We start from the raw sequence: 21,373 nt of genomic DNA on the forward strand, positions 1-21,373 counted from the left end.
GGTCTAATTATATTACGTGCTTAGTCGACCATGGTATTAAGCTAGTCTAATTATATTACGTGCTTACTCATTAGGGCTGTGCTCTCCTGTTAAGGCTGTTTTTAATTTAAAAAACGAAACAAAATCACCTTCAGTGATATTAGAACTTAAATAGAAGACAAGGTCGACACTTTTTGTTTTATTCTAACAATTTATGGATTGTGGTTTTAGTAATACACGCACGTATTAACAAACTAAGAAATACTTCTTAATTTATCAATTACGTTTATGCTTTTGCGTTTGTCCCATTACTGCTGGTGCCACTATAGGTTCATTTGGCACTGGGTCCGTCGCACAGCGCAGTTTCGGTGAAATTGACAAGAAAAAGAAAAAAACGTCGACTTATTCATCTACAGAAACAAATATTGATCACAAAAACAACAGTCGCCCACCACGCCAATTATTCATTTCACATCCAGCAATGCCGACTGAAACTGCAATGTAGTCAAACAGCATCGCAGGAAGTTGTTAATTCAAACATCACGTGAACAATTCGGGGAAGTTGATGTTGATTAGAAGAATGAAGTTGTTTTGATGAAGAATGGCTGGTGCAATTAACCACCATCATGTACATGCTTTTGTTAAACTAATGCGTCGTGTGCGTTTGTAGTATCATTATTCCCTGTCATGTATATAAATCTAGCTTATGTATGAAAGAAGTACGTGTGAATCAACAAATACAATTTATGTATCCTTGCGTGGCGGAAAACCACAATGGTTAAAACGCGGGCGTTTTGTTTCATACATTAGTGCCTGCTTACAAGTATCGCATATGCATCTAATTATTGGTGAATATTCTTTATATAGTAGAGTGGGGTAAGATGGGACACCATTTCATTCGATTTTCTCGTCCCATTTGGTTGTTAACAAAGAACGTTCAAAGACTTTAAAACCGTATCATCACGACTCCCGTAGACAGTTTTTAATTGTTTAAAATACGATCAGAATATTTATATATTATGCGCTAAAGGTGTCCCATCTTACCCCAGTCCACTAGATATATGGCTGACAGTTTAAATATCTCACTTGTTTGGAAAATTAGAAAACCAAGGCGAAAACATTTTCAGACACCACAAAAACATGCCAGATTTCGTGGAGGAATAGAACTTCTTCTTTTAAAATCAAAGCGTTTCGGAAATATTTACGCGTTTAATATCCGCCACTTTTATTATAAAAGTCGGTGATTTCTGGTACAAAGTCATCAGTTCTTTCAGAAGGCAACAAAGTGAGTTGATGGCTTGTTTTACTTATGTATGGTGACTAATATTTATTTCTGCAGATGAATAAGACATCCTTTCTACTCCTGCTTGTCATTGGTCTCCTCGTCCTTACCGACAGTGCGGTAGGTGCTGCTTTTAGAATATTGAGGGTATTTACATCTCCGTGGAGCCAAATGCAAATGCAAAGAGGTAATTAATGGTCTATGCGCCGCTAAATTATTTTTTTTATTTCTTTTCGCAGCAAAAATAAATAATGTTATCGGCGACGGCGAAATGTGGAATGTGTGTTAGTTTTTTTTTTATTTATTTTTTTGTAACTAGTCACTGGTTCAACTAACGTACCATCGCGGCAGATGTTATAACAGAAGTTTCATGTTTTATACACCCCATATCCGCTTGTACAAGTTGCAACGTATGCAACTCTGTGCGTGGTGGTGGTTGTTTTTTTGTATTGCGACAATCCGGACAACCCATTAGTGACCACTGGGTTATGAGCTGTCGTGTGTTATGCCCCAAAACACCTGTGTTATATCGACATTGTCGTTTGTCCGACGCACAACGATAATTGGGTTACATTCATCTGCAGTTGACGATTCTGTTGACGATTCTTTGATGCAACTTATCATGGAGAACCATGATCACGCTCTTGCTGAGCAATAAATGGAAAACAAAACTGTTAAATGTTGGTCGTCTGTATAAATAAAACACCTACATCATTTAAATAATTTGTGTTTCTTTTGTTCTGTAGTCTCTTGTCTTCTATGAAGTGACATTTGAGAAGGATTTTATTAAAATTAGTTTAGCGTGTGGTACTCCAGGTTTTAGTGTACTGTTTATTTAAACATTTTATTACTCTTATACTACACATTAAACCACAAAAGTAAGACACTTATTAGACACTTATTAAAAGTGGTCGCATGGAAGTATAAATGTAACCGGACAGCAACAGTCAATATTTAACAATACAAAAGCCACCCTTATGTCTAGTAACCATAGTCAATTTAGCTGTTGCTAGCTGTTGTAAGTCTTATTAAACAAAACTGTGTTTGGGCGAGGGAAGTAAAATGCAGATAAGAAACATTTTGTTGTGCGGTCAAGGGAGATATATTTGAATCTTTTGAGTCGGTCGTTTTTGTTGGGTGTAGCGCTTTTTATCCAACAAGATGTGTATATGTTTTACCCATAGACCTGTATTAACGACGCACTTAAAATCGTGGACTAGAAGGCCTATACAGATTTGTTTTCGATCGTTCTTAGTCAACCATTACATTAATAAAGGCTTAATTATTAATATGTCAGTAAAGAAACAATAAACTTGAATTATTATTATGCTAGAAATACTTGTTTTGGGTGTTTTGTGGATAATTTAAAACATAGTTATCAAATTGCCTGCCAAAAAAAATAGGCACACATGTTTCCGCAAAAACTGCACACACGTAAATCTGTACACTTGCCGAACTAAGCACCTGTGTAAAACAACGCACACATACAATTGCAACTTACGATTCCATGTTTAATGTTGATTCCTCTCCATATTTTAGGTTATTTAGTTTTACTGTTTCCTATACAGATCGACTGGTAAAACTTTGGAGCAGTCCAAAGTAATTACATACCAACAAGAAAGAAAATACGGACAACTGTTCAAGTATATACCGTGGAATAATATTTTGTTCTCAACATATGTTGTGTAATTGCGTCATCGCGTTTGGTAAGTTGTGTAGCTGGAATTTTCGTTATGTCGAATGTTACAACTTTATCTTGATTGAACGTAAGTTAACAAAAGTAAACAAATCTAACGTATTTGTATATTAAGCAAGCTAGACGTAAGAATAGGTTTATAAAGCTGCTATAAATTAAATGGATTCGAACGGCAAAGTGAACGGTTCAACAAACTCTGAAGGAGAGAATAAAGTTGACGGACTCGAACAGGACATTGTTAACCCATGGGAAGTTCAATCTAGCAGCGCCAAAGGAGTGGATTATGATAAGTTAATAAAAAGATTCGGATCAAGTAAAGTAGATGAGGCCCTTCTTCAAAGGTTTGAGGCAATTGTGGCAAAACGTGGCAAAAAGTTGCATCCATTTTTAAAACGTGGAATGTTTTTCTCGCACCGTGAGCTTGACTATATCCTTACCTTGTATGAACAAAACAAACCATTTTACCTTTATACTGGTCGAGGGCCGTCATCACAATCCATGCATGTAGGTCACATGATACCATTCATGATGACACAATACCTTCAAGAGGCGTTTGATGTCCCTGTTGTGGTGCAGCTTACAGATGATGAAAAGTTTTTGTGGAAGGATCTGGCCTTGGAAGAATGCTATCGGCTGTCATATGAGAATATGAAGGATATCATTGCTTGCGGTTTCGATCCGGACAAAACTTTTATTTTTTCAGACCTTGATTATATTGGCTCATGCAAAGAGTTTTATTGGAATATGAAAAGAGTTGAAAAATGTGTCACCTATAACCAAGTTAAAGGTATCTTTGGCTTTGGGGACAGTGACTGCATTGGTAAAATAAGTTTTCCTGCAATACAAGCTGCTCCCTCGTTTTCATCAAGCTTTCCCCACATTTTTAATGGATGCAAGGACATCCCATGCCTCATACCTTGTGCAATAGACCAGGACCCTTATTTCAGAATGACACGTGATGTTGCACCAAGACTACAATACAGAAAACCCGCGCTTTTACACTCGGTGTTCTTCCCCGCCCTGCAAGGCGCTCAAACTAAGATGAGTTCTTCAGACCCTACATCATCTATATTTCTCACTGACACTGCCAACCAAATCAAAAAAAAGATTAACAAGTACGCATTCTCGGGCGGTCGTGACACAGTCGAGCTGCACAGGGAGTTTGGAGGCAACTGTGAAGTTGATGTTTCTATCCAGTATCTCTCCTTCTTCCTCATGGATGATGACGAATTAGACCAAATAAAAAAAGATTACTCAAGTGGAGAGCTATTGACTGGGGAGCTAAAACAGAAACTTATCGTAGTTTTGCAAGCATTGATTGGAAAGCACCAAGCTGCAAGGAATGAAGTCACTGATGAAACGATCAAGAAATTTACCCGGCTTACTAAATACCCATGCTGTGATAACTATAAACCTACACCTGTGGTAACAAAGAACAAAAAATCAAAGAAAAAAGATAAAACTTCACCACCAACAATGAATGAACTAACATTGACAAGCTAATGTTTCAACTGTCAACCAATGAATGAAAATTTAATCTATTATGTTTGAGTGTCCAGCAAACAAGTGTATGTACTTTATAAATAATGTTGGTTGTAGTTTTGGTGTTTTAATTACAAGATATCTGATAAGCAAAAATTTTATCAAGTGTTTTTGTTTACTTTTATTTTCATTATGTCTGGTTTATGAGTATCTGGTCAAATCATTTCACTTTCATCAAAATTGGAACTTAGCTTAATATAATTTAAATTTTACTTATATTCTAGGAAATATAGTGTTCACTATTCTTATAGTTCCGGTTTTCGAAAATTCTACTGCTGCCTACTCACTACTGCATATCATTATCATTACCTATCACAAGCTATTCTGAGAGTACTGTATAAACATAAGAGTGTGTGGACAACTTTTAAAATTGAGTTAATTGTTTGTGTTGGAATCGCAATTTAGTGTTTGGTATCAGATTTAAAAAAGCCAAGTACGGTTTATGAACTATGCACTACCACCAGCTGTTTTGACGAGTTTTTTCTTGTTTCTCTTGTGCAGTAACAGTGAAAAATATAGGTTGTATGAAAGACTAATGTAGTAGGTATATTGTAGGTCATGTCAAGTTGTTGCGAGCATGTGATTGTTTTATTTTTGCTCTCTTAGATAATTGTAGAGAAGTTATGGTTGATTAAAGGGTGATTCTCATTAGAACTTATTTTTTCTTCCTATTTTTTGCCTTTCTGTTCTTTTTAACGTTTATTAGTAAACTATTCTTTGTAAAACCAATTGCCATTAATTGTTAATATCTAAAATTAAATTCACAGCGCTTTGGTGATATTTCAGATTTCTATATACCAACTGAGCTATTACTTACGGCAAGAATAGGATAGTGTTTGAAATACAAATAGGATTTCTTTTTTTCTACTACTCTGTATTAGACCACCACAGTAGTAATGTCTTATATGCTTCCACATTTAACCAATGGCTGGCAAGTAGATCAGGCCATTCTGAATGAGCAAGAACGAGTTGTTGTCATTCGTTTTGGCCATGATTGGGACCCCGCTTGCATGACGATGGACGAAACTCTTTACAGCATCGCAGACAAAGTGAAAAACTTTGCGGTCACATACCTCGTTGATATTACAGAGGTTCCTGATTTTAACAAGATGTACGAACTTTATGACCCCTGCACGACCATGTTTTTTTATCGGAACAAGCACATTATGATTGATTTAGGAACTGGTAACAACAACAAAATCAATTGGCCAATGGAGGATAAACAAGAAATGATTGATATTCTAGAAACAATTTATCGCGGCGCAAGGAAGGGAAGAGGTCTGGTAGTTTCGCCAAAAGATTACTCCACAAAATATAGATATTAGTTTAAAAATGTTGCTTAGTTAATGACAATGTATAGTGTTTAATAATGCTGCATATTTGTGTATTTTGTTCTTATCCACTTCTGAAACACTGCTGTGGTTAAATATGTGTTGTTTTACTTTGTTATTGCAATTTTTGGCAGTAATGTATTGGTGATCAATGCTAAAGCATTTGTTAATTTAAAGAAAAATTTTGGTTAAATGACATTACATTGCAAAAAAATACAGAATACAAAACTAGCATTGGTCTTATATTCTACACTGAACCATATTTCATCTTAATGGATTGTCTTAGTATATGTTTTTTATGTTTTCAGACTGGTATAATAATTAAATATATATTATATAGCCATTATTTGTGTTCTTAAATCATTTAAAATAAACAAATCAATGTCCGAACCAAACTTTTATCCTGAAGATATTATTATTGGAAAGTCAAGTAATGGGAGAGTAAGATATGGTTTGATTGAAAAGACTGTTGGTAGGTATTAGTTGATTTATTTATTTCTAAAATTTCTTTTTGTATGGCTTAACCATATAAACTAGTATTGAGATTATGTTATTGTTGATTGAATAAATGTAACTTACTTTATCCTCGCGTGGCGAGAATTTTTTTTAATATATGGCTGGTGATATGGACAACCCATTAATGACCGCTGAGTTGGAGCAATTGCCGTTAAGTGTCTTGCCCAAGCACACAAACGTCCACAATGGTAGCAACGTTGAGACTAAAACCCATTTACCACTGGGTTAGAGGCAAGCGCGCTAACCCCTCTGCCTAGGCACCTAACAAATACTATATAACCTTAGGTGACTGGTTTGACACAAACTTTTCTTCTAACTGCTTTTTAAATAGGTATCTTACTTATTGTGAGTTGCTGTTGGGTTTGACATCTTTGCTACCAATATTTTTATCCATTTTTATGTTTTAATGACTCGTTTTTGTTAAGAATACGAATCTCTTAGATATTTTATGGTAAGTATTTCATTTTTTAAATTTAATCTACCCAAGTGCAAATTTAAAGTGTTAAAAATTTTTATTTTATGACAACAGACATGGAGTCTGATGATGAGTCTGACTCTGACATGGATGATTACAGTGATAATGAACTGGAACCAGGTCATGTGAGGTTGACTTGGTATCCAGAAGGTTCAGAGGAAACCGTGCACGAATCAAAAGTAGATAAAATTTGATTCGATTTGATTTAAATTAAACCGCTATCTATTGTATGACATAATAATTATATTTGTTTCTTCGATTACTGTTGCGGAGATTTAGAAATATTTTAAACGAAAAGACAGGATATAGCGACAAAAAAACAGTTGTTAAAACTTGCTTTCTGATCTTTTTATGATCTTTAATGCTAAGTTCTAAACGTATTCCTAATGTTTTATCTATGAATTTCAGATACAGTTGGTTGATCGTTCAACTTTACCAAGAGATGTAGTTCATGAAATGAATGGAAGCCAGGTATATGCAGGATAGTTTTAATAGAATTTAAGCCTTATCTGATTTTAAAGCCAGACATAATACGCTGTATGATTGTGGGTAGTGCGTCTCACTAATAACGGCATTTAACTGGTTAAAAATAGTTTATTATCGAATGTAATGATTACTCTTAGGCATTAGCAGTCATTTCAAGTTATTCTCGTTTAAGGAAATAAAAGTTCATTAAAAAAATTGTTTAGTAAACTCATACAGGTGTTCAAAACACTCAGGGCTATACAACCAGGTGGTCACTAAGCTCCAAATTTACCTGGTAACTTGTTAAAGGGCAGGAGGTCTATGAAATATCTCACCAGTGTTATCACTAAAATAATTTTAGGGAATGTAAGAATAGTCAAATGATATTTCTTTTACAAGATGTAATTATCCTTTTTTTTAATACGCTCTGTGAATACTAAATATTAGCGGTTTCATTTAACAGCTCGGAACAGTGCTTGATGTGGATGTACACTGTGATGTTGCAGTTGTGGGAACAAACAAAATACTTAAGAATATTCATTGCAAGTCACTTAAACGCATCTATGTAACTAAAATTTATATATATCTTTTACTAGTAATTGTGTTTAACCACCATTTACTGGAACTTTCTGTAAAAATTGCAAATAATTGTTTTGATTATTTAAATAATTGGTGCACAATCTATCATGGTGTGTAGTAAACTTATCACTTGCAACACCCCACAATTAAAAAAATAACCTTACTCTTCACATCCTTAATTTATTCAAAAAAGTTTCGCATTCTTAATTTATTTATTAATTCCCAGCATTAATAATTTGCCACTAATGGAAACTAGAGTATAACTTAAAAATATGCTAATTCCAGAAACTATTTTAATTAATTTTAACCAGTGGTAACCAACTTTTTTTTGACGAACCCTAATTTTAAAAACAACTGCAACCTGTTGTTGTACGTGACCCTATTTTTGCGTCGATTTGGATAAATTTAATTTAAGTAATTCTAAAACACAGACAGTTTTTATCAGTCTAAAGATTATACACAACTGCAAAAATATCTTGTAACAAAAATCTTTTTAAGAATATTTTATCAAAGTCACTGATTTTGTAGTTAGTTGTGGAGACCCTGGAATACATTCATGCGACCCCATTCGGGGTCACGACCCACGTGTTGGGGACCACTGATTTAAACAAACCCTTCACATGCCAAGCAATTATAAATTGATTCTTTCCTTTTTCAAATCTTAGCCATTAATGGATGGAGATTTGGTGGCATATGGACCTTGGGTTGGTCATATATCAAGTGCTGTTGGACTTCTTGTTCTTAGATTCTCAAATGGTGCAAGGTAAAAGGAAACAATTAGTATAGATTTGTTCAGTTTTTTTTCTTTTATTTTATCAAGATTTGTTCAGTTTTTTTTTCTTTTATTTTATCAAGATTTGTTCAATTTTTTTTCTTTTATTTTATCAAGATTTGTTCAATTTTTTTTCTTTTATTTTATTAAGATTTGTTCAATTTTTTTCCTTTATTTTATCAAGATTTGTTCATTTTTATTTCTTTCAGGTTATGGCTATGTTGACTAGTCTCATTATCTTTTAATTGTTTCATTTTTTAAAATAATTTTACTCTTGCTCTTGCTGTGTAACAATATAGCACTAGCAAATGGGCTCAATTTCCTGCCCAATTTTTAGCCGACTGTTAAAAAAAGGAGATGCTCGAGTGCTAGCTTATATGTCAATATCAAAACATAAAAAGGTTTTATTTCAACTACGTCATACATTAACATACTTCCAGAAGCATTAAACACTGACAAAGTTACATGTTGATTGATTGAAATGATAATTATGTGTGGGTGCTGACTGCTTCATCAAGGAAGTGACTTTTTTGGCTGCAACCTGTTTTATATCTCTGTCATTTGTTTGATGGTTGCATGGGGCATTGTTATAATATGCAATTGAAAATTTATATTTAATTCTATCAATGATTGCCAGTGGAAAAGCATCTGCTACACAGTTGGCAGTACAGAATGAAATAATATAACATAGTGCTAGTGCTGTAGGGTAGGGGAAGATGGGACACCTTTCCATTCTATTTTCTCGTCGCATTTGGTAGTAAACAAAGAACATTCAAAGAAAGTATTAAACTGTTTCCTCACGACTTCCATAAATCGTTGTTAATTGTTTAAAAAACAATCAGGATGTTTAAATATTATGTGCTAAAGGTGTCCCATCTTCCCCATCCTACCATACATAAATACATATTTAAAGCATTAAACAATTATAATATCTTACTTAATCAACTGTTTTTACATTACAGAGGGAAAATAAACTTACAAGACGACAGTTGTGAACAGCTGGATGATCTTTACCCACATGCAAGTGATGATGCAAGTTGCTTTCAACCATTCCTTTTGCTAGAAATATTAAACAACTCTAAAATAAAAATATAAATCATAAAAAATAGGTTTATACATTTTGATAATCAAAAAATTGATTTAACAATAATTATCATTAAAAATTGAAATAACAATATTTATAATAAAAAATTTAAATAACATCCCTTTAAGCTAAGATTCAGTAGTTACGCTGCCACATACAAAGTTACAAATCTGGTGACTCGTAAGCGAGCTTAAAGTGAATGAAACATGCCACACATGGTATAACGACTATCATTGCTGTGCCATGCAAATATTAAAAAAGTATCATCATTAAATCTTTAACTCTTTAATTCAAAAAATGGTCATAATCTAATAGATGCTATCTTGCTTATCTCTGCCACAGCTTTAGCTTCAAGCTTTCCTTAACTTTTAAGTTCTAAGCAAATCCTGTTTTTAAAACATGTTTTACATTACAGGGATCATTCTTTGATTCTGAGTTTTACCCTGGTCAAGTCTTGTCAGGACCCGCCAAATGTTTTCGTAAAGTACTGTGGTTTCCTGGTGTCCCACCACCCAATTTAAAATCGAAATCCAGATTCAAAGTTATTCTTGAACAGGTTTGGCTAAAATCTTCTTTGTTTCAACTGATTATAATTTTGCTATCGGATTTATTAAGTATTTTTTTTTTGTAATGTATCAGTCGTAAAGCAGTAATTTTTATTCTTTGTAAGTGAGGTCCTTGTCAAGGACTTCGGTTTGGATTGACTAATATTCCAACCATAAATATACAATTGTCTGTCAAAACGTTGCAATAATGTTTATTTGGTAAGCGACATCTTAATTTGTTCTTTTTGTAGCCAAGAATAAAGTATTTACTAGAGCATTTTTATAATGTCAAAAATTCCAGTTAGAGTTGGCTGCAGTGCATGTTAAATGGATACAACGAGCTTTTTCATCTCCGAACGAAAAGAAAAAAGACGACAAACCAACATCACCAAGTGATAAATCAAAACCTGATCCAATTTTATCAGCGGAGCTAGGTGCCAAGACAGAGTTAACAGAATATGAACGCAAACTTTGTCTCTCGACCAACCCTGCAGAACCCCCACCTGATGTAATACATGGGGAACATCTTAAATAGTAAGAAATGAATATATTTTCACTTATTTTGACAAAGTGACTAAAAATAAGCGAGACAATTTCCTTCCAATTTTTATTGATCCTAATAGGCTAAAAGTGTATGTGTTACCATTTTCTATATAATATTAGGTAATAGATTTGTTCTAACATAGGGAAAAATTGTATGTGTTACCATTTTTTTACAATGTGGGCCAATAGATTTGTTACTATGGAGAGCCATGTCAGAGGTCATAGAATTTAGGCCGGTATTAGCACATTACCTCAGTTTTTGCTAATAACAAAAGTTATTCTTTCTTAGTCACCTGTTTAATGGCCACAATTTCTTAAGAATAAACATACTAAAATTGACATATATTATGTAGCTTTACAATTGGTTATATTTGTAACCATGTTTAAGTTTATGATCAAGAAATAAAAGTGCAAGCCTAATTAAACTGTATTCTCGATACTATCAACCACATATTTTTTGATAATATGAATGCTATTAGATGGTGTCTCTTAAAAGATAACAGCTATTCAGAATATGAGTATCGGCTAGTGTGTCTGATTCTCCCTTTTTCTATGCTTTTGCAGTTTAAAGACACTACAATACTTCTGGACTGGCAACCTTGTGTTAGGCACACGAATGCAATATCAGCTGACAGCAAATGATGTTGAACAAATAAACTTACAACCCAATAATGATAAAAAACTTAAACGAACAAGACGTGTCTTCAGTACAAGAAAAATGGACAGGTAGTTTTATATTTCTGTAAAGCTTTGTTTTATACAATGTTTTTATATACTATTTAGATTTCGAAAGTTGATGTTTTAATAGTTGGAATTTTGCATTTATTTTCATTAACTGTTATTTTGGTTAAGGTTTAATAAAACCTATTTAAAATCTCCTGCTGTTATTACTACCAGCAAAATTGTATTTTCCATGAAATAATTTCGAGGTAAAAAGTTTAATATAAATTTTATTCAAATTATGATCTCCTTGCATGGCAGACAAAAAGTTGGTTTAAATAAAAGCGACATGATAGTTTATGCTAGATAATCAGTTCCAAAAAATTAAATGAAGTGGCTTACTACCTAAACTACTTTTGTGGACTGTATAAGCAGTAGGCATGCCATAATATAAGAATCACCGTCACAGAATTTTATTACATATGTGACTTTTTAAAACCATTTATAAAATGTTGATTTTTTTGTAAAGCAATTATTTTATGTCGATTTGAAAGCTACAATATTGTCAATATATTCGTATATAACAGTTACAGCATTGTTTTATATATACAGAAAAATGGCTCGAATGTCTGACAGTGCATCAGCCATTCCTCCAGCAAAAAGGAAAGGAGACAGAAAGTCCTCGAAATCCAAAGAGACGAGGAACAACCAAGAAGACTCAGAAGATGACCTTTCCAACACAGAGGTGGTTTTAGCAGACTATATTCTTCTTCTTTTAGCGCAAAATCGTAATCGTTAGCTTTGTGTGGTACAACAGTGATGTTCCTGAGTGATTTATAATATCCATCACTTTACTCTATGATGCGCGATAGCGATATTAAAACTGATCGCCGTATTTGTCCTTTGTCAATGCGCTTATGGCACATAGCTTGAGTAGCGGGCTGACTGCAATGCAGTGTCGCAAAGTTGAACACCGGTTGCACAAAAGACTTTCCATGTGTTGGGGTAATGGGCATTCCATGTGTTGGGATAATGGGCCGAATCGTCCTAAATCCCATGTCCCGACAAGGACCTTACCCCAAAAAAGAATAGAATAGTGCTCTTTGTTTAAAATTGGACAAATCTTTAGGATCAGAATCACGATGTTAACGAATCTTGGGAAGACGCAGCGGATGTTGCAGGGGGGGATCAGGAACAAAGATGTGAAGATTTAGATAAAGATGAAGAAGAGAAAGATGATATTGACAAGTTCTGTTATTCAACCGATCCTCTTCCTAATTCATTTGCTTGCCAGGTTGCTTACATTGTATTAGTGCATGACATGCCCATGTTATTTTTAGTATAGTAGGGTGGGGGAAGATGTGACACCTTCAGCAAATAATATGCAAATATCCTGTTTTAAATAATTAACAACAGTCTATGGGAGTTGTGAGGATACGGTTTTTAGGGCTGTGGAAAAGTTAACGGTTAACCGGTTAACCGAACCTATTCGGTTAACCGCTAACGAAAAGTTCAAGTCGTTAACCGAACTATGACGTCATAGGGCATAAACGTATATCAATATCTGTCTTATTTACACGAAAGGCACGTGTTCGCGTTCGTTGATTGTTGTTTTGCAATAAGACAGATTGCGCACGGACGCTGTTGCTTTGATCGTGTCCTACAACGGCGATTACGCCATCAATCTTGATTGTTAATACCGCAGGCTAACTAGTTTTGCAACATTATATTGGTGTAATAGACAACTTAAATGTTTTCCTCAGCCAAGCAGCGTGTTTATTACGAAAAAGCAGGCATTCACACGTGGATTCATTGCATCATAATAGCGATTGTTTGACCTGGCAATTGATTACGACATAATAGCAATTCACACGTTAATAACAGCGTCATAATTGCAATTCACACGTTGATTATTTAGACGGCAGGTGTTTTAAAACAGGTTTGAATATGAATAAGAAAGCATTACTTTAACGTTAAGAACGTTTGCCCGTGTATTGCAAGCATAGTCCATACGTTCGTCGTAAAGTTGCCTTTAAATTCGCGAAAGAAAAGCGATAAACAAGACGCTTTTATTAGGATTACACTTGTATCGGTTAACCGGTTAACCGGTTAAAACTGAACGGTTAACGGTTAAACAAAAATAGGGAAAATCCACAGCCCTAGGTTTGATAATTGTTTGAAAGTTCTTTGTTTACTACTAGATGGGACAAGAGAATAGAATGAAAATATGTCCCATCTGCCCCCACTTTACTATCCATGGGAGTTGTGACTCTTGTGAGGATACGGTTTTTATAATTTTTTTAAATGTTCTTTGTTAACTACCAGATGGAACAAGAAAATAGAATGATAATATGTCCCATCTGCCCCCACTTTACTATAAATATGATGTTTCTGTGGTTTAAAAATGTATATGTAGTAGGGTGGGGGAAGATGGGATATCAAAATAGTATATTTGCATAAATCGGCATTGATTTTAAACTATTAATATTTTTTTTTAGCTTGGAGATTTTAGCTTAAAGTTTTCAGTTACTGGCAAAGAAAAACAAGCTTTGAATGTAAATCTTGAGAATCCTAATTGCAGTCCAGAAATATTGAAAGCATTGAGGTATGCTTGTTGTAAAGCCAGGAATGATCGTTAATTAAATGTTTATATTCATTTTTTTTATGTTTTATATTTAGGTATTTTATTTGTTATATAGAGATTTTTTATTTAAAAAACTTTATTTATATTTTTTTATTTCGTTTTTTTATATTTTTTATTTAATTAAAAAAAAAATTTATGTCTGTTTTTACTTAGACATAATGTATGCTATACAAGTTTTGTAGATCTTAGTTATTTAATATTAGGTAATATAAATAAATTGGGCTTTCAAATGTGTTTTAAAACAATATTTATGGAAACTTTCTGGCGTTGTGGAGTAGTGGTTGGAGTGCTTGCTTCTAGACCAGAGAATATGGGTATAGGGTGTGTATCCTTGTACAAGGCAACTAAAAATCAATTCCTTGAATCCAGTGGTTCCTTATGGGTTGTTTAATTTGTCAGTCATATCATATACAAAAAAAAACAACTTAAAAAAATTAATCACCCACAAAGTTACATAGGTGGTTACTAGGTGGACGCGAGGTGTAGGAAATGGAATACCCATGACCATGCTATAGAGACTGTCGTTGCCCCGCGTCGATCCCCAAAAAAACTCGAAGAGTAGCCTTGGAAAATTACACTTCCTTTATTTAACTTATTATATTCCAGTGAAGGTCTCGAGGCCGAAATCTCTCCAATTAGAAGATCCAAATTTTACTGGAGAGGGGGAATATCCAGTAATAAGATGGTTGCAAAACTGCTTAAACTTTTACGGAAACTTTCGCTACAAATGAATTTGTTGCAAGATGAGAATATTAAATATGAATACAAAGTAGGAGAGAACACAGTATCAGGGTACATGGACAACACAGGAAAGCAGGTTGATGTTTTATGCTTCCGCAACAAAATTTCCAAAGCATTTTGAAGCTAAATAATATTTTTTAACTTTACTGCTGAGTGTGCTTTCTTTATTGTGACATAATTGTTTAAATTACGTGGGGCGGAAAAGTGGTAAAATCAGGATTACATGAATAAAATTGTGAATAATTAAAAAGTATTTCTAACTATGTGTATAATAAAGATAAACATGTTCATCTTGAAATGTGTCTTTAAATTATAAATAATTCTAAATATGTTCTTACAAATGACTTGTAATAAATTCCGCCACTCTGACCCTGCTCTGATGTATATAGTTGAACAATTCTTGTTTAGTAAAATACAGTAGGCGAAAATATTTCTCCATTACTACTAGTGAACTGGTTAGACTTGAATTTTGGTGGTTACGTTTTCGTAGCACCAGAGCATTATCTTCTTACAACTGTTTAATTACTTAAGAAAAAATGCACTCCAGTACTATTTAAACCTTTGTGGTTGATTTAATTAAGGTTGAACTTACATTTACTGGCGACTCGGAGCAAAAGACGTCAGATGATGGTTGTGAATCTCAAGTTCCTAACCAGGGACCATCAAATGAAACACTGAATAATTGGGACGGTAATCGATTTACGAGCGGCCCCATTGCTCAACGTCAAGCTGGACCTAAAGTCATATTTCAACCTGGACAAAAGTATGTGGCAGTGTGTGGAAAAAAATTATTAAACTTTTGTGTGTTAGAAGAATATTTTTTTGTATTTTTTTATTTTTTTTTTATGTTTTTAACAATACGGTAGTGGTTAGGGGTCAAGGGTTAGCTGCTAGCAGTTATGGTTTAGTGGTAGTGTATGAAATAGTGTGTGGATTTTTTAATGGTACCAACATTTTCATTGAGTGTTTGAAGCATGTGTAGCAGTTTCTTCTTTATACAAATGTATGATCACTCACGTGTTTAACACACAAGAAACTGATTTATTTTTAAACTAAAGAATTTGTGCAATCACACAATGTACCAATCAATAGCATCTCGCAAAACACAGGACTGCTAATGTACAAAAAACAAGAAATACGACACTGTCAATTGACACATGCATTGTTACTTTACATAGAGATAAATAAAACATGCTCTGGATAACAGAAATGTCTTCTGTAACTATTTAACTCGCACATGTTTGTATAGGTGGAAGAAGATGGGACACCTTTAACACGTAATATCCAAATATCCTAATCGGGTTTTAAACATTTAACAACGGTCTATGGGAGCCCTAAAGATACAGTTTTATAATTCTTTGAATGTTCTTTGTTTCCTACCAAGTGTGACGAGAAAATAGAATAAAAAGATCTCCCATCTTCCCCCGCCCTACTGCATAACAAATTTTTATTCTCCCCAAAATATTTTTAATAAACAATGTTTATTTTTTAAGTGTTACTGTGGAAGTGGTTTGCACCCATACCACCGCTGACATCGAGTGGCAAGATGGTACAATGTCGCGAGGTATTCCGTCAACTGGTGTCCGACAAGCCCATCATGTTGATGATAACGATTTCTGCCCGGGAGATTTTGTCTATGATGAAGCAAGTATGATAAACTTTTGTTTAATGTGGATATTAAAGAATGTGGTTTATGTTTTGGGCACTTTGGTGCAAAGTTTGCTTGGATATTTTATTTGAATAGAAGTCAAAATCCTTAAAAAAACATAAAATTTAAAAATATTAAGTGTCTAATTTTTTCTGTCCGTTTTTTTTTTTAAAACATAAAAGTGTCCATAGATATGATATGAAATACCTTCAATTACGAACGTTTCGTGTTAAAATACATACAATAATAATGTTTTTAATTTACTATGTCTTAGAAAACGTTTTTTTTTGCTATAAATGCTTGTATCCCAGTTTTATCTATTGCGAAGGTAATTGTTAGAGCAACACTCTTTGCTATTTTGCTCATATAGAAATTTTTATAATCTACTATACATAAGTAAAAAAATGTTCTATTTGCTTTCAGATTCTGGTGATGTGCATTTGTATGGTTTGATTCTGAGTGCTGATAATGCAAATAGAATGGCAATAGTGCAATGGTTCAGACTTGATACATCAACAAACAAAGTAACCACTCTACATAAAGAAGAGGTGCATAGTGTTATATATTTTAAATACTATACAACATAATGACCAACATGTGAAAATTTTAACCAAAAATACAGCTTTGCACTTAAGTCTAGTCTTATAAAAAAAATTTTATTAAAAAAATATGTTATTTTTATTCTATTGTTATTATTTTTTTATAAAAAGAAAATATTATTATTTTTTATAAAAAAGAAAATATTATTATTTTTTATTATTGTATTATTTTTTTTTAGGTGAGTGTCTACCAAGTTGCGGATCATCCTGATTTTCATTTCCGGATCTCTGACATCATCATCCGAATCTCATCCATGAGTGATGAGGAGCATGGGGAGGAGCAATTGATCGGAGAGCTGCTTCGAGTGAATCCAAACGGAAAATTACAAGTTTTGTGGAGTGATGGGAGCCAGGGTGAAGTCTATCCACAGGTAAGGCAATTTTCAATTAATTTTTTAAAAAGTTATTTATAGAATCATGTGTTGATATATACATTATGTAAAACCTGTCCGCCTTTATGTGCTTATAGTATGTAAAAATGTGTCTTTCGAACTATAAAGATTAAAAATTGCGATTTAAACCTTGTATTGTTGGTTAAGTGTCTTTTACTTTGTAAATACACTTTTATAGTATGATATAAGCAAAGCTGCCAAAAAAATTTTTTTTTTGGCTATTTTTCAACATACCAATGTCAGAAAGTATTACTTGTGTTCTGATAATCAACATTTAAAATCTGTTGTTTTTTAAAATTCTTTTCTTTTTATTTAGGCGGTGATGCAGATAAGCTCTGATGAATATGATGAAGAATTTCATGGAAGCTCTTCCAGTGGTGATGCAAGTGAGGCGAGATCGGATGAAAGTTGGGAGACAGCCGCATCCGATGTTGAAGATCAGGATGAAGTTGTGGTTGCTTCAGTGATGGAGGAGTGTATTGATGCTGCAGTGGATGCTGCAGATCATGAGGAGGAGAGAGACGGATTGAAGGAAGTTGAAGAGGAAGGGAGGAAAGAGTCGAATAAAGAGGATGCTGGTGAAGAGGGGTGCTCTGCTGAAAATGAAGGTATTTTGTGTTGGGAGTTGTGGGGTTTTAATGCTTGTTGTTAGTGACTAAACATGTCTAGTTGTCTACATGAAATTATATTAAGATTTAAAAACTGTAAATTTTTATATTAGAATTTAGAAATTTTGGTTCTTAGCAGTTTAGGTTTCAATGCAGTAACTGTGGTAGTTAAATGCAAAAACTTTGAAAAGTGCTACAGTTTTTTTAAATTCATAAAACAAACTGAGCCAGTGCTAATGATCTACTAGTTATAATTTGAATGTAAACTGGTGTTTGTACGCAATTTAATACTGATTATAACATGATTTATGCAATTAGTAAAAGCAATATTACATTAAAACGACATTTCAGGTTCGATTTGAAAAAAAACTGACGATGCCATTTAGGCAAAATACACCTCTTATATTATACAATTTGTTGGACTTGATTTTTGTCTGTTACATAATTTGTAGCACCAGATCCTTACATTACAGACATCTGTACATTTCTTGTATTTATTCCTGTAATTCTACAGGTGGTACTTTCTCACAGGATGAGTCAGTTCCCAATTCCCATGGTTATATTGCCACTGAATGTAAACAACCAGGCAAAAAATACACCACAGCGTTGCACAAAGATCTACGCTTGTTAAGAAGTGCCCTCCCATCTGGTATTCATGTAAAATCGTTCGAAGATAGAATGGTAAAATTAAAATAAACTGTTTTCAAGGGTTTTGTCAATTTTTTTGTTGGTTTTGCTTGTAAAGATTCAGTTCAGTGTATTAAATTTTATTTTAAAAAGTAATTAAAAAAACAGAATGACAATTTCATACATTGGTTGTTTAATAAGTTGTCGATTTTGCCTAAGATTTTTTTGCTAAAGGTATAACGCAATTTGTTTCTTCTACAAATATCTTTCTGTAAAACACTCCCGGCTGTAGTAGCTTTAACGTGTAGTAGCTCAGATTTTGAACACATTTAATTCTTCGCAATTTTACTGCGTTAAAATATACTGACAAACTTTATTTTATTTTTTTATGATTTTTCAGGATTTGTTTACTATATTAATCGAAGGTCCTGCTAACACTCCGTATGAAAATGGTTTGTTTGTGTTTCATGCTCAACTGCCATGGGATTACCCTTCCAATCCACCAAATATCAGATATATTTCTTTCTCACCCCGTCTCAACCCAAACCTGTATGAAGATGGAAAAGTTTGCATTAGTTTGCTTGGTACATGGTCTGGAAAGGTGCTTATGTGTCTAGAAACAAGAAATTTTAGTAATAAATAATTGTTTTCTTATTTACCAAGCAAATTGTGTATAAACTTTTCATATGAATTAACTACTATATTTTTTGCTGGCAACTTTAAAAAAAACGTGAAGTGTGCTGTTTATTTTTTTATAATTTTAAAGAAAAAAATGGGGATTAGAATTTGGGGGTAAAACTTGCATTTGATCGTACACTTTATATTTAGTGTATTTGTGTCTATTAACAGGGAAATGAAAAATGGACAGATGATTCCAACTTACTACAAGTTCTCGTGTCAATTCAAGGTGAGAAAAAAAAATTTCTCTATCCTAATCTTCAATGCTTACAATATAAAACTGTTTGACTAATTTTAAAGTGATCAATATTGCGTATTACATACTTCTCATAATCTTCTATTGAAACCAATAACAGGTCTAATATTGAATTCTGAACCATATTATAATGAAGCTGGTTATGAGGGGCACAGGGGAACTGCCGAAGGAAAGAAAAACAGCAGATGTTACAATGAAATGGCAAGCGATACTTGGTTAATAGTTTGTGTAGTGGTAACAATAACAAACTGCATCGTTTTTTGTGCTATAGTATCACTGTTTGATGTACGTTGTTATAATGTTATTGTGACTGAATAGGTTATTATAGTTCCCTGGTTCGATGCTCGACGGCGATACTAATACTGATCGGCGCATGTGACTTTGGGCAAGACACCTAACGGACATTGCTTCAGCCCAGCGGTCACTAATGGGTTGTCCAAGTTATAAGCCATTTAAAAACAAAAATAATACACAATGTTAAAAAGTGTCAACAAGCATACGAGGATGAAAAATGTTGCGTAAAATATGCAGGGTAGCGTTACTTGTCGCACGAAGGACTCATATAGGCTTTCCTGGTTGTTGGGGTAATAGGCCAAATCTGGCCTAAATCCCAGGTTCGTGACAATGACCTGACCCATTAATAATAATAATAATAAAACAATCCATGGTTTTACAACTCAACGCTGCCACAAATGTGGCCATTTATGTTCATGGTCACTTAAAAAATAGTACTTCTTAATTAGTAACTTGTAGACTGGTATTTGGTGTATAAAATATGACTTCCATAATATAACTCCTGAAGTTGTCTTTTAATAGATATAGATAAGTGGCACTCATTTTATTAAATGTTAAAAATGTTAAAACAATAATACAATTTTCTTAGGTGTTATTGAGGCTGGTGCAGCATATGACCATGTTTGTCACTACCAAGCATCCAACATTTACTGAGTTTAGTCTTGACTACTGCCGAAAACATTTGCCCCTTCTGGTTCGTAGAGTAAGGTCGCTGCTCGACTGGGCAAAACAAAGCTATAAGGAAAGTGATAGAGTGACTGAAAAGAAGAAATTTAATGCGACTGAAGATATTAATGATAATGAAGTACTTGGTGAAAATGATTGTGTTACCGCTACTATTAATTCTGCAGAAGAAGAAAAACTAAAGAAAGTATTGGATTATCCGCTTCTTCCACTGTCTAAAGGAGTTGTGATAATTTTACAGCAAGAACTTTCCAATTTAATAAGAGCTGCCACACGAGCTGGCCTCTTCAAAGAATAATATAATAATCACCTGTGTGAAATATTAAAGGGTCAATTAAAATTATGTTGTGTTATTTATCCTGCATGGTGTATTGGTCATGCCTTATTTTCACTGTGCTCAAATAATATTTCTTTTAAATTTCAGATATCATACATGAATTCTCATTAGTTTTATTATTTATCTAGGAAAATTCAAGCCTGCCGTGTTGCAAGATTTGGTAACATTATATGCACAGTTCAACTGCCATGTTAATGTTTTCTTGTTCTTTCCATTGTGCCTGTTCATGCAAATAGGTTTCAACGAAATTTGTCTTTGTAGTTCTATAGTTATATTTAAGGTACAGGATTGTATCTTGGATATTAAGATCACTATATACACAGAAAAGTCGATTAAATAAAGAAATGGAAGGCGCCGTGTTTATTTCATACCAATATTTAGTTTTCCCTTGCATTA

General features: G+C 33.5%; 3 protein-coding genes and 1 long non-coding RNA gene across 6 annotated transcripts; all 4 read left to right on the forward strand.

Annotated features, from left to right (window-relative positions):
- The first annotated feature begins 1,178 nt into the window (after window positions 1-1,178).
- Window positions 1,179-1,984, forward strand: LOC149738590 (uncharacterized). Its single transcript, XR_016384639.1, has 3 exons — window positions 1,179-1,264; window positions 1,319-1,448; window positions 1,846-1,984. It is a non-coding gene; the product is annotated as an uncharacterized LOC149738590 (long non-coding RNA).
- A 940-nt stretch (window positions 1,985-2,924) lies between these two features.
- LOC149738591 (tryptophan--tRNA ligase, cytoplasmic-like) lies at window positions 2,925-5,286 on the forward strand. The gene has a single exon (XM_089875075.1). It carries the CDS (start codon window positions 3,117-3,119, stop codon window positions 4,458-4,460), a length of 1,344 nt encoding a protein of 447 aa, XP_089731201.1. The 5' UTR covers window positions 2,925-3,116; the 3' UTR covers window positions 4,461-5,286.
- A 102-nt stretch (window positions 5,287-5,388) lies between these two features.
- Window positions 5,389-6,139, forward strand: LOC149738592 (thioredoxin-like protein 4A). Its single transcript, XM_089875082.1, has one exon. It carries the CDS (start codon window positions 5,396-5,398, stop codon window positions 5,822-5,824), a length of 429 nt encoding a protein of 142 aa, XP_089731208.1. The 5' UTR covers window positions 5,389-5,395; the 3' UTR covers window positions 5,825-6,139.
- Window positions 6,140-6,165: 26 nt separating this feature from the next.
- On the forward strand, window positions 6,166-21,336 carry LOC149738593 ((E3-independent) E2 ubiquitin-conjugating enzyme UBE2O-like). 3 transcript variants are annotated; one of them, XM_089875061.1, is made up of 23 exons: window positions 6,166-6,302; window positions 6,876-7,000; window positions 7,230-7,292; window positions 7,750-7,851; window positions 8,531-8,628; window positions 9,600-9,669; window positions 10,137-10,277; window positions 10,568-10,800; window positions 11,374-11,535; window positions 12,082-12,214; window positions 12,599-12,763; window positions 13,968-14,074; window positions 14,720-14,930; window positions 15,436-15,617; window positions 16,348-16,502; window positions 16,926-17,050; window positions 17,281-17,472; window positions 17,810-18,101; window positions 18,616-18,782; window positions 19,129-19,329; window positions 19,578-19,635; window positions 19,763-19,863; window positions 20,546-21,336. In XM_089875061.1, the coding sequence occupies exons 1-23, from the start codon at window positions 6,212-6,214 to the stop codon at window positions 20,936-20,938; spliced, it is 3,567 nt and encodes a 1,188-aa protein (XP_089731187.1). In that variant the 5' UTR covers window positions 6,166-6,211; the 3' UTR covers window positions 20,939-21,336. The 3 variants fall into 3 exon arrangements, with proteins under 3 accessions (XP_089731187.1, XP_089731188.1, XP_089731189.1); XM_089875062.1 differs by having other exon boundaries at window positions 9,600-9,657; XM_089875063.1 differs by having other exon boundaries at window positions 19,763-19,877; window positions 20,546-20,687.
- Window positions 21,337-21,373: the final 37 nt, after the last annotated feature.

The sequence above is a fragment of the Ciona robusta genome, chromosome 3 (genome assembly GCF_009617815.1).
Source record: "Ciona robusta chromosome 3, ASM961781v2".
NCBI classification, from domain to species: domain Eukaryota; kingdom Metazoa; phylum Chordata; class Ascidiacea; order Phlebobranchia; family Cionidae; genus Ciona; species Ciona robusta.

Coding starts and splice junctions, on each gene's coding strand:
- LOC149738591 (XM_089875075.1), top strand. CDS start 3,117: ATGGATTCGAACGGCAAAGTGAACGGTTCAACAAACTCTGAAGGAGAG.
- LOC149738592 (XM_089875082.1), top strand. CDS start 5,396: ATGTCTTATATGCTTCCACATTTAACCAATGGCTGGCAAGTAGATCAG.
- LOC149738593 (XM_089875061.1), top strand. CDS start 6,212: ATGTCCGAACCAAACTTTTATCCTGAAGATATTATTATTGGAAAGTCA. Junction 7,852..8,530: donor AGTCACTTAAACGCATCTAT/GTAACTAAAATT, acceptor TTCAAATCTTAG/CCATTAATGGATGGAGATTT. Junction 12,764..13,967: donor CTAATTCATTTGCTTGCCAG/GTTGCTTACATT, acceptor ATTTTTTTTTAG/CTTGGAGATTTTAGCTTAAA.